Raw genomic sequence first — 12,349 nt, 5'->3', positions numbered from 1 at the left:
AAAGCCTTAAAATATAGGTTTATGTAAATCTCAAAACAAAAAATAATCGATACATCTTTTAAAATCAGGAATGCTTTTCTGCAGTATTCATTCTGTTTTTAGGGTAATTAGAAATGGAGGAAAAATCTAAAATTCATTCATGCAGTGAAATCTGTTGTGAGAGATTGAGAAAGATAGAGCACATTTCTGGGGATACTATAATTCCAAGGGGGTCTCCTCAAAGAAACCCGCAATTCCTCTGCTTTTCAAAAGGGGTACTGATTCCTTCTTCTTTCCACAAAATGCAGTTCATGATCATGTAGCTCAAGCTTTCAGTTCCAAACCTCTGAAATGTCTGCAGTAGCAGCAGCAGCTCTTGATCTCATTCTGGCAGATCAGGAAGGGCAATCCCCTCCTTACTAGAATGCAAACTCCTTCTTTCTGAGTTAATTAAGTACTACTCAGAGGCTCAACAGACTGCCCCAAAAGGGCGGGATGGAGGCACCTGTTTCTGCTCATGAGGGAGGCCACAGCAGCCAAATGGCGCAGCCTCCCTCCGCCCCAAAAAGAACCCGGAAAAACCAGATTCTTCTTCGGATGCCACGTGGACGTCACGAGTACACCATTGCAAGATCGGCACCACAACATGCGGACGTGGCGGTGCACTTGCATCATAGACACTCCTCGTGTGGGCGGTGCTACACAATAATGGCACCACTGGCACGTACTGTACTGGGGCTCCGGAGTGTGCGGTTGCTGTGCGTTCCCAATCCCTAGAATCAGCCCTGTGACAGCTCTTCCTTCCCATCTGTCCTGGGCCTCAGTCTGCAACAATTGAAGCAAGCTGAGGATTGAGAGAAAATTGGGAGAAGGAGAGCAAAAGCTGGACATTTAAAAATCAATGGATAAACCTGGAAGAGAGAGAACGTGTTACTACCCCACCTGAGCTGGAAGAGTGGCAGGATATGCATAGCAGTTGTGTGTTGTTTTTTTATAGCCTCAGAAATGGAACATAGGAAGCAAAGTGCATTCGAAAGAATAAAGCCCCAATGTACCATTCCTATATACTCTTTTCTTTTTAATGTCCTGAAACAGAGGCTATATTAGTTAATCCCATGATATAGAAGGCTAGGTATATCTCTGTTTATTATAACTGGAAATATTTCAGTGCATAAGGTAGCAGTTTGCGAAATCTTCAGTGATATCTATAACTAATCTTAGTATGGCCTTTTGAACTAAAACTGCTCTAGCATCACATTAGAAGAGAAAAAAAATACAAAAGGGAGAATATTTTTAAAGCATTATTTGTTATCCACAAGAACCTATCTATTGCTCTGTTGGGATGTAGTTTAAACACTTCATTAGAGATTGGCATTTTCAGTCCTTTTAAGCATCTTTAAAAGCTGCTTTGTTAATTGCAAACCATATTTAGTATGACCTCATAATAATGTAGCACACCTCAAGTGTCATGGCTGTCTGTGCTGCATGTGCCGAAGCACTGTTCATTTATACTAGACAACTGAACTTCAAGGGGAACCAAGTCTTGATAGGCAATTAGCAGTAATTAGGAAGATTCAACTTGAAGTGTCAACACTGGATTGCTTTTTTTAAAAAAAGAGTTGAATGTCAGGGACTTGAAAATAAACTTTTTCTCCTTCTGACATACAGGTATGGCATATGAAATATGAAATGTTAATTTAACTTTTCTGCTTATTATTCATGTGCAATATTATTTTGTCATTCAGCTACTACTTTGACAGAGTGCAAGGGATGTTAAAATAGTGCTGCTGGAATAAAAGATTAATCTACCACTCGCCAATTAACCAAAGGGTACTTAATGGTCTCTAAAGGCAGAAGAAGTCTAGCAACTATCTAAAGTACTTGTTAAAAAGTCCTTTGGTTTACCTTGGTTTGTCTGACTATTCTCCTCTAGCAAGTATCTGGAAATAGTTTAAAATGTGCAACCTTGGCAGCTTTTACTAAACTGAGCCACTAAGGAAATTCTACCTTTTAGATTTTTCTTTTTCTGTTTCTTCTGCCTGTCTTCTAAATTGTTCATTGTGTACCAGAAGAAATAAGACTGTATTCCTTAACAATAAAAATTCCTGAATAAAAATTCAGATTTCAATATCTGAGTTACTGATTTCATATCTTCTTATCTGAAATCATTTGCTGGCAAGAGTGACCTGACACACCTGTCTCTGTTTTCCAAATTGGGAAGGTATTTGGTTTATGCCAAATATTATATATAATCCACACATCTGTATATATAGCAGATAATTACCTTAGCCCCACATAATGCTACAATTTTGCAAATGGACACTAAAAGTAGTGAAATAACTGATTCAGTCTGTTGTGGTAGTAACCATTTTCACCCGTGTCATATGTCACTGTCCCTAGCAAAGCTACTTTCAAAATTTCAGTCCTATTTATATTTCCATTCACTGTCCACACCAGCTATCCAAACAGTGATGTTAGCTAATGTTGGCTGATGGTAGAAGTGCAGCTGGAAAGGTCTGTAAGCATCTCTGGAGGAAAATCCAATAGCTGGGGAAATTACATTTTGCTATCAGCTTTGAAACATGCTCTGATGTTGATAGGTATTTCATAATAAACAGTTCTAACTTGGAAGAGCCTAGTGATTTCTGGCACATAATGCCAAGAGTTACAATTTCAGGTAGAGAGTTTTGATGTTTTAGTAGCGTAATGAGCTAGCTGTAGTGTCCTTCCTTTCAAAGCATTATCTTCAGTGTGTTGATAAATGTTTTATTACTGTAAAGCAGGTGCGGCCATCTTGGTGTAGCAGTTTGAGTGTTGGACTACAATTTTAAAGACCAAGGTTCAAATCCCTGCTCGACCATGAAAACCTACTGGGTGGCTGGGAGGAAGGCAAAGGCAAACCCCATCTGAACAAATCTTGCCAAGAAAACCCTGTGATAGGTTTTCTTTTGGAACACCATAACTCGGAAATGACTTGAAGGCACACCAGAATAAAGGGATGGCCATGTTCAGTGAATCTGTAGGCCAATTTTTGGGAACCCCCTGGGATCCCCCCCAAAAATGGCCCCAAATTAAGATAAATCCAAACAATTGGAATGAGCTAGAAATTGGCTTCTGATATATATTAGCTTACTTGCTAATTAGCTTACTTGCTGTTCACCGCTATGATCTTTGGAATAGCGGTATATAAATAAAACAAATTATTATTAATTATTATATATATATAGAAGGGGGGAGGAGAGAGTGTGTGTTGGGGCCCTTGTGATGTACCTAAAAGAAATTGTAACTACATTTGGTTTATTTATGATCAGAAAAGTGTAATTTGAAAAAGTTTCAGGGAGGCCAGAGCTGCAAAGCAAACTGAGAAATATGAATGAGCATTCCAACCCAGGGTCAAATTTTTCCCCCTTAGTCCCTCCAACTCTTAGGCCCACTTTTGGAGACTGTCTCTTCAATTGTCTTTGCACTCTCTAAGAGGCATTTAGGGAATCCTTCTAATTATATCTATACATCAAAACATTGGGATAGGAACAGAACGTGATACCCATAACTGCTCCCTAGTTATTGAATTCCCTGTCCCTCTGAAGCAGAATATCTTTTTGTTTGAGCTGTTGTTATGTTTTTTTAAAATTGATTTACTGCCCTTCTTCCAGCATGGGATACAAGGCAGGTTGTTGTTGTGTGCCTTCAAGTCATTTCTGGCTTATGACGACCCTATCATGGGATTTGTTCAGAGGAGGTTTGCCTTTGCCTTCCCCCAGAGGCTGAGGGCATGTGACATGCCCAGGTCACCCAGTGGGTTTCATGGTCGAGTTGGGAATCCAGAGTCATAGTCCAATACACAAACCGCTACACCACACTGGCTCTCCCAAGGCAGCTTACAACAAATTAAAACAAAATATAGATCTTCTTAATTAATATCGGGATGTTACAAAGATATTATATAAAAGTTTTAAACAATTCTATTAACAGCATAAAATTAAAACTTGAAACATTATAAAAAGAGATAAATGCACAACACACCCCATTAAGGCTTAAGGCCAAGAAAGCATAGGGACATTGAATTTGGTTTTTTGATAATGTTCTCTGAGGGATCAGGGTGGTAGTTCCTTTTGTTATCTTTCTCGAGACTTGTAGGAAGGTCAGGCTTTAAATCTAGAATCAGAGAATTGGAAATCCCTCTCCAGCAATACAGTACTATTGTATATTTATAGCTTTCCCAGTTCCAAAGACTCAGGGGAGATAGGAAAAGTAATCCACCCCAGCAGAACAGAATCTGAATAAAGAAAAGGGTATCCTCTTGAATTAAACATTTACGATAAGCTATTTGCTCAATACAAACTTTTAATATTCCATTCTGTGCTTCATATTCACCTGTATCTTTGGGGAAACTATGAACACTTAATAACAAGTATTATTATAACTCAGACTAGGCAAAGAAATGCTTACCTGCCCCAACCAACATCGGTTTAAATGAAGGGCACATCAGTAATCAAATATAGTAGTGTTGGTAGCTGAGGGTTTCTGTTCAGTCAAGGTACACCTCTTTGCTGTTCAGGTGAACTTAGTAGATAATAGCAACAGCCAGCAGATGTATGGGCAAGCTGACTGAATTTAGAGTAAACAGCATGCATTATTCCAAAAACTCTCTAGATGACTGGCAACAGGCTGGAATAGCAGCTGTAACCTTTTTTTTTCAAAGAGGCAAACTCTTTATCCATAGATATATTTTTAAAACTGATCCACTGAGGATTTTAAGTGTGTATGTGTGTTTATATTGTCCAAGAGTGAATCCATAATTAAGGTATTAGAATTTAAATGGGAGGCAAGAACGTAATTCAGTAAAAGGTCTTCAGAGTGGAAACTCACCCTACAGCAGGGCTTTAAGAAGCTTCTACCTAACTCCAGACGCCTGCAGGGTGTCCTTTTATATTAGCCTCTCCTCACTAACAGTATGGTTGGAAGTCTCTTTGGCAACTGTGCTGGAACAGTCATTTTTGCACAAGTGTTTGTGCTTTCTCAGAGATCATGGTAGTTCTTCAAGTACACACAGTTGTTCTGCAAGTGCACATTCATTTCACTCTCCTACACACTTTTGACTAGTTAGATGGGGATGTGTTGGCATTCCCATGTCTTTAAGGGCATTCCGTGGCTATGCAGTCAAAGACTTTGCTATAATCTATAAAGCACATGCTGATTTTTTTTATTTTTATTTTTTTTTATTTTTGGAATTCGTTGATGTGCTCCATTAGCCACTGTTTGTTTGCAATGTGGTCCCTAGTGCCTCTTCCTTTCTTGAACCTCACTTTAACTTCCGGGATTTCCCTCTCCATGTATGTTTTTAAAACATACCATGAATAAAAGAACAGCACATCACACACACACGCACACAGACACACACACACACACACACACACACACAGAGACCCGTCTGCATATTTGGTTAATGCCTGTTAAAATCAAACATCTTTTCCCAATCTTTTATTAATGCTGTGTGCTGTATTCCTGTGGCAGCCAGTTTCAGGACTGCAGCAGCAACCTGCTTCAGAAGGAGACCCATGTGGTCACCGCAGTCCCAATGCAATCGGGCAGGAGTAGCCTTTGGCTGCTCCTTTTGCCCTGTCTGCATGACCTTCACAGTCTTCCTCTTTTCCTACCGCCTTCTAACTTATCTTAGTATTACACTCTGTTTTCTAGTCTGTTAGCCTTCCCATGATAACGACCAAATTATGACAGTCTCAGTTTATTCCCAGAGAGAGTTCAGACTTGATTTGCTCTAGGATCCATTTATTTGTCTTTTTAGCAGGCCATGATATCCATAGAACTTTTCTCCAGCACCACATTTCAAATGAGTTAATTTTCTTCTTATCAGCTTTCTGCATAGTCTAGCTTCACAATCATACATAGAAATGGGAAATAGGATGGCATGAACCATCCTTACTCAAGTAGTCGGTGATTAATCATTACACTTCAGGATCTAGTTGCTTCATAGCTGCCTTCCAAGCCCTAGTCTTCTTCTGATTTCTTGACTGCAGTCTCCATTTTGATTAATGAATATGTCAAGGTATGAAAAAAGTTTTAATATTTCAATGTTGTCTTTGTTTCCATTAAAGTTATGTAAATTATCTGTGGTCATTATTTTTGTTTTTGTAATGTTCAACTGTAAACTTGCCTTTGTGCTTTATTTCTTTACTTTCTTCAGTAGTCGTTCCAACCCTATCATAGTGCAGTATGATTTGTGAATCTTAAATTGCCGGTGTTCTTTCCTCCAATTTTCTTGCCTCCTTCCTCCAATTCTAAACCTGCTTTACATATAATCTGTTAGGCATACAATCTAAACAGATAGTGTGATAAAATGCAGCCTTGCCTGAGCCCCTTGCCCATTGGCAACCATTCTATTCCTCTGTATTTTGTCCTGACAGTAGCCTCTTGCCCTGAGTATAGGTTATGCATCAGGACAAGAAAAAACTGGGAGGTGATACCCTAAACTAAAACAAACAAGTGTGTGGACAAAAAGTATAGGGGGGATGAAAATAGGAAACACAGGTGCGTTACAGACTGCCGAAAAGCGGCGGCCTGTACCCGCCCCTTTCCCCGGGTTATCGGGGCCTCAGCGGCCAGAACGGCAGTGGGTGAGGCCCCGATCCGCTGCTTTCCAGGCCGCAGGGAAGTGGCAAAAGGCCGCTTCCCCACAGCCTGGAAAGGGGTGTCCTTCGGGCTTCAAGCCCCAAGGACACCCCGTGGCGATGGGGAGTAGGAGAAAGGGGCCACTTGGCTCCTTTCTCCCTTGCGTTGCTGGGTGCAGCTGTCTGAAGGCTGCGCCCAGTGATGCAAAGCAGCGCCGCAAACCAGGAAGGAACTCCAAAACGGAGCTCCTTCCTGCTCCGCGCAAAGGGCGCACTAAGCGCCCTCGCGCAGAGTGACGACGTGACGTCCGCGCCACCCCATATAGAGGCGTTGCGTTCGTGACGTTGTCATGGCGGCCCCCATGTAGATGGGGCGCCACCATTTTGTATGGACTCAGTCCGTACTAGGGTTAGGGGGATGCGGAAGCACCACACCTTCCTAACCCTAGTACGGACTGACTCCGTACTAAAAGGCCTGTCTGTAACGGGCCACAGTAATTTTATTAAAACAATATGTTGCAATGGGATGTTAAAAGGAAATAAAAAGCATAAAATATATGCAATCCTATAAGCAAACAGGCTTGCGCTGGCCTGTAAGCCACACCCTAACAAACACAAGGCTAGTGTTGCCAGTCAGTACTAGGCTTGAAAACTGCAAGTCCCAAACAGTATAACAGAACATAAGGAGGTGTCAAACATACAAAATGCCAGTACAATGGCAGATAAATTCCTTTGCACCTTTCAGTAAAAAATTAAAAGGGATAGCACAGTACGCCCATTACAATTGCAAAGTGAGCAAACAGAGACCAAACGCGTTTTGACTATGCGTCTTCATCAGTGGTCATGGAAAACTAATATTGCAGCCTTGTAAGGTAAATCATATAATATGTAGGGACATCCAGTCACAGTAAGCAAGTTGTTGGTCCTCTGGGACCTAGTATAATGCCAAAAACTTGGATGTCCCACATGTAAATACAAACCTATCAACTTGATTTTATAATTGAATAGCAGCTTTCAGTATAATATGTTATATAGGCAGAGGAGGGGACATCACAGGCTGGTGTTTCTCTCCTCTCTGTCCTTACATAGGAACAGGATTATACACAGTAACACCTAAAAAGTGAATTAAGGCTGTTATAACTTACCTGTTTAACTTACATCCCCTCCTGAATACAGAGCAAGCTGTACATAGCTCAGGTTTCAATCCATCTTTTGTATATGCTGCATTTTTGCACCTCTGAATATAGTACTCCAGTTGTGCAGTTTTAAAGTATATCACTTGATTGTTAGTATTCATATTTTAAACTAGTCCAATGTGTTTGTATATGTGGTGTGTGTGTGTGTGTGTTCCTTCCAGGTGCTTAGGTTCTATGGCAAGCTAGAGAAAATGCTATATTTGTAATAATTTAAGCGACAAAAGAAAGGTGAGTGTGGTGGAGGAAGAGAAGTTAAATTGAGAGACCTGGCGAGTCTATTAGAGGTCACTAGCTGAAAAGAGCAAAAAATAAATGGATGCACATGACCAAACTTTTGAATCATTGCTGCTTTTTCTACAGAAGGAGTGTTAAGCAAATGACCTCCTACTCTGCCCCATCCTCTCAGGGTGCTTTCTTCTTTTTTCCCCAGTATGTTTTTTCTGGTTCTTGTGCTTTCCTTTCCTTTTTCCTTTTTATATTTCTCTGTTCTGTGAATATTTTCAAAACCCTTTCTTTTATTTCCTGCCTTACACCTTCAAATTTGTGTGTTTGTTTTAAAATATTAGCATTAGAATATAACTGTTTCTTATTTCCTTATTTTAGTCCAAAATATCCTGAATCCACAGCTGGCAATTTTTAGCTTTAGTATCTTTTGCAGTATCTAATTGGGAGTCTTCACAAGGGAAGTTTTTTACTCCTCTGAGATTTTGCAATACCATTTTGTCTAATTGTTTCTTATGCTAAACTACCATATTATAAGCATCTTTTGAATATTAAAATAGTACTATTTTTGGGTTGTTAAGGAATCTTGACTGTTATACCATTAAAAGCTTGGTGGCTTTTTGCTGAGTACAGTCTGGTAAAAGGTTACTCTTGCTGTTACCAGATTTTTATTTTTAAATAAATGCTTCAATATGCAACATAGCAAAATTAAAGCAAATAGCAAACACTTTTAAGGCACACTCTGCTACATCATTTCTGTAGGATTAATATACCTGGTTTGTTGTCAATCAAGTTCAACAAGACTGAAATAGTTTGTTTGCAAGCTATTCATTTGAACTAAATCCCTAGCAAGCCTCATCTGTTAATTGGACTTAACATTTATGTAGCTAAATGAGAAGCATTTTGGCTGCAGTATGGGGTGGTAAGACCTACCCAGTGGAATAAACAACTAACATCTGTTATCTTGTCCTGCTCCAGCTTGGCTTATACCAGTTAAGTGCATTGGCCCTAGGGTCAAGGTTATGGAATTTGTGGTTCCCTGGCTATAGTGTGTACATGAGGAGGAGAGGAAGTAACAACATAAAGACCAGCCGAACAGAGGTTCTGCAGTGCATATGGTGTATTTTACTTTAACCTCTACAAGCCCTACAAATTTAAATCACAACATTGCATTTTGTCGCTTTTATCAACGTATTCTATTATATTCAATCAACATTTTGAGCACAATTTCAGTATTTTCCTATATATAGCACAAGAAATGGCAAGTGGTGGTGGAGAAAACAGCAACATCATACTTTACAATGCCCTTTTTCTTTTTCCCTTGTTAAATAAATATCATCATGTGTTTCTAGTCTCACATCTCTTTCTTTAGTATCCATATTGGTTTTGCAACCAGTGACTTCAGCCAGCCCATTTGGACAATGTACAGTGCATATGCTGTAGTTTGAAACATTAAACTGTAAAATTATACAGCATGCTGGTCTCAATTGCATATTGAGTAGAACTGTTACTATTATTACTTGATTTTGAAAACAGACCCTGATGTCCAACCTGACCGAGTTGCAGCGAGAAAAATCAGATTTGCAAGGAAAATTGGACCACCTGACCCAATCTACCAAACTGAGAGAGGCCCTGTCTCCAGTGACATCTGGTCATACTGGAACGACACCAGCAATTCCACTGAAGAATGCAGATTTGGAAATAAAGCAGCTGCAGTGTAAACTGAAGGTGACAATCCACATTATGGAACTGTTATAAAATGTGCAGTTTGTTTCCTAACGAGGGTATGAAGCATTGGAAAACACATATATGTGTGAAAATAAAATACATTTAGAGGGATGAATAACTTTGCTATTAAATGATAGTCACACAACCATAATTTAACGAAGGTAACAACATTCAGTCAAATGGTATTGAACTGATGCTTCACATGCTCAAAGATTTGAGAAAATATATCAGATTCAGGGCTATGATTATATCCAGTTTGTTGACACTATTATGCAGCAGGTTTGTATTAAGACTGGTCATATGACCCCACTCTTTTAAAAATAAGAAATGAACAAGTGGTAATTATTCTAAGAAGCAAGAGTACTTTATTCACAAGGTGCACTATATCAATGCAAAGTATAGAAATCACAAGATTAAGAGGACCATCTTCTTTCAGTTTGACACTCATATCCAACATGATTAAACATCATAGTTTTATTCAAGAAGAAAGAGACCCTATTTCAATTTTGCCAAAGCCTGTTTGGCTGCCACTGTTGCCAGCAGTACTGGAACACAAATGTAGAAAGTCTGTTTAAAATTTTAGGGAAGTAATCAAACCAACTCAGAACACACTTTAACAGTACTTTTGAACATTTCAAAACTACATTGCTCTACTTCTGGAATTGAAAATGTTAATTATTTAGTTTCTCCCCATCTTTGATTTCTTGTAGCCCATAGAATTGCATACTGATCTTAATGGAAAGACTGATAATATTAAAATGTATATACAATGCACAGACTGGAGAAATGAAAAGGAAGGACTAATGCTGGTGAAAGACTTAAAAGATGTGAGAGGAGGCTATAGTGTGAAATATATGTTTAGTTAAAAGATGATCATGTGGATGATACTGTAGACTATTTTTTTTTATTTCGTATTTTTGAGATTTTACAAAACAAAACTTTCCATACACATATATACTTTTATATCTTAGTCATTTTTTTTTACAAAACCCCCTAAATATCCCCTCAGTGCACCCCACCCCCGGAACCATTCCCGTCTTTATAATCCATCCAAAATTTTAACTCCTCCTGTGGAGGTAATTTACCATCTTCTTTTCTTAGTACATTTTCAATAATTTTTTTCCATATTTTATCAAAATAATTTCTTTTCCATAATCCCTTTTTTACTTTCAATTTACATTTCAATTTAATTGAAATTAACATGTTAATTAATTAAATTGTAGACTATTTTAAGGCAAGGCTGAGGATAGACCTTGAATTAAGCTTGGGATCTGATAGTTCAGAAACAGTGCATAGGATCTCTTGACATGAAATGTAATCATGAAAAACCTGTTAAATTTTTAGTGTTTGGAAAACCATAAACAAAATGCAGTTAACATAGTCATCAGACATTGTAATAGGAAAATAGTTGGGTTAGGACTTGGTAGATCCATGTTCAAACCCCCACTTAGCCCCAAGACTGGTGGCCTTTTCTCGGCACTGTTTTTCAGCAACAGCAACCTTGTGAGAATGAATGTGACGAGAACCATGTATGCCACCTGACCTCTTTGGCAGAAAGGCAAGATGCCAATCTAATAAATAAAGGAAAGAAAATAAATGATATGATAGCCCTGTTTAAATATTTGAAGGGATGTCATATTGATGAGGGAGCAAGCTTGCTCCCTCCAGAGAGGGAGCTGCTCTGCTGCTCCAGAGACTAGGACCCGGAGCAATGGATGCAAGCTACAGGAAAAGAGATTCCACCTCAACATTAGGAGGAACTTCCTGACAGTAAGGGCTGTTCGACAGTGGAACAAACTCCCCCGGAGTGTAGCGGAGTCTCCTTCTTTGGAGGTCTTTAAGCAGAGGCTGGATGGCCATCTGTCAGGAATGCTTTGATTTAGATTTCCTGCATAGCCGGGGGTTGGACTGGATGGCCCTTGTGGTCTCTTCCAACTCTACGATTCTGTGATTCTATGATTCTACATTTGTAGTCTTCAAAGTTTATCCTAAATATTTGAATTAGAAGTCTGCTGTGACTGTCTCTGGCTCTGTACCCATGCATTACATTTCTGTGTTTAAATTTGTAGTTAATTATGCATTTCCTTGTATGACTGCTCACATGATAGGTGACATATTGGGTATCTCATCATACACCTACCTATCTTGTAAGTAAGCATTATAATACCATAGGTAGCCACTTCAGTAGCAAGATTGGAGAAAGAAAACTTTGATCTGTTGGTTGATTTCAATTCTTAATATTGAGATGGATCAGGATGGAGCAGTAATAGATGAGGCTTTGTTACACCATCATCTTATGTCATTCACTAAATTTTGCAGGGTTTTCAGATGGCAATGACTTCATTTCTTTCTCTGCTGCGACTGCTTCATGGTCCCTTCTATTCTATTCACATGTGTGGATTTACTAGAGCCTGCACAGAGCCACAGTTGAAACACTCTATTGCTGAGTTTTTGGCTGGGGTCCCCCCTCTTTTGCCTTCCAATGTAACTTAGGCCGCATTCCCGCTTACTATTTAACTTGGTTCCCAATTTGCTTTCCCATCGGACTGATGAATCGATTCCATGCAAGTGTCATTCCCACTACAAAACAGGATCTTT

General features: G+C 39.2%; 1 protein-coding gene across 3 annotated transcripts in view; it reads left to right on the top strand.

Moving 5' to 3' along the window:
• CNTLN (centlein) overlaps window positions 1-12,349 on the top strand; it is a 239,593-nt gene that overhangs the window by 175,905 nt on the left and 51,339 nt on the right. For all 3 annotated transcript variants that reach the window (XM_042455496.1, XM_042455497.1, XM_042455498.1), the window contains one exon: window positions 9,560-9,751. In XM_042455496.1, the coding sequence (XP_042311430.1) occupies window positions 9,560-9,751 (192 nt within the window). The remainder of the gene's footprint in view (window positions 1-9,559; window positions 9,752-12,349) is intronic.

The sequence above is a fragment of the Sceloporus undulatus genome, chromosome 2 (genome assembly GCF_019175285.1).
Source record: "Sceloporus undulatus isolate JIND9_A2432 ecotype Alabama chromosome 2, SceUnd_v1.1, whole genome shotgun sequence".
NCBI lineage: Eukaryota > Metazoa > Chordata > Lepidosauria > Squamata > Phrynosomatidae > Sceloporus > Sceloporus undulatus.
Note: the sequence above shows the minus strand (reverse complement) of the source record. Positions and strands in the feature narration are given on the sequence as shown.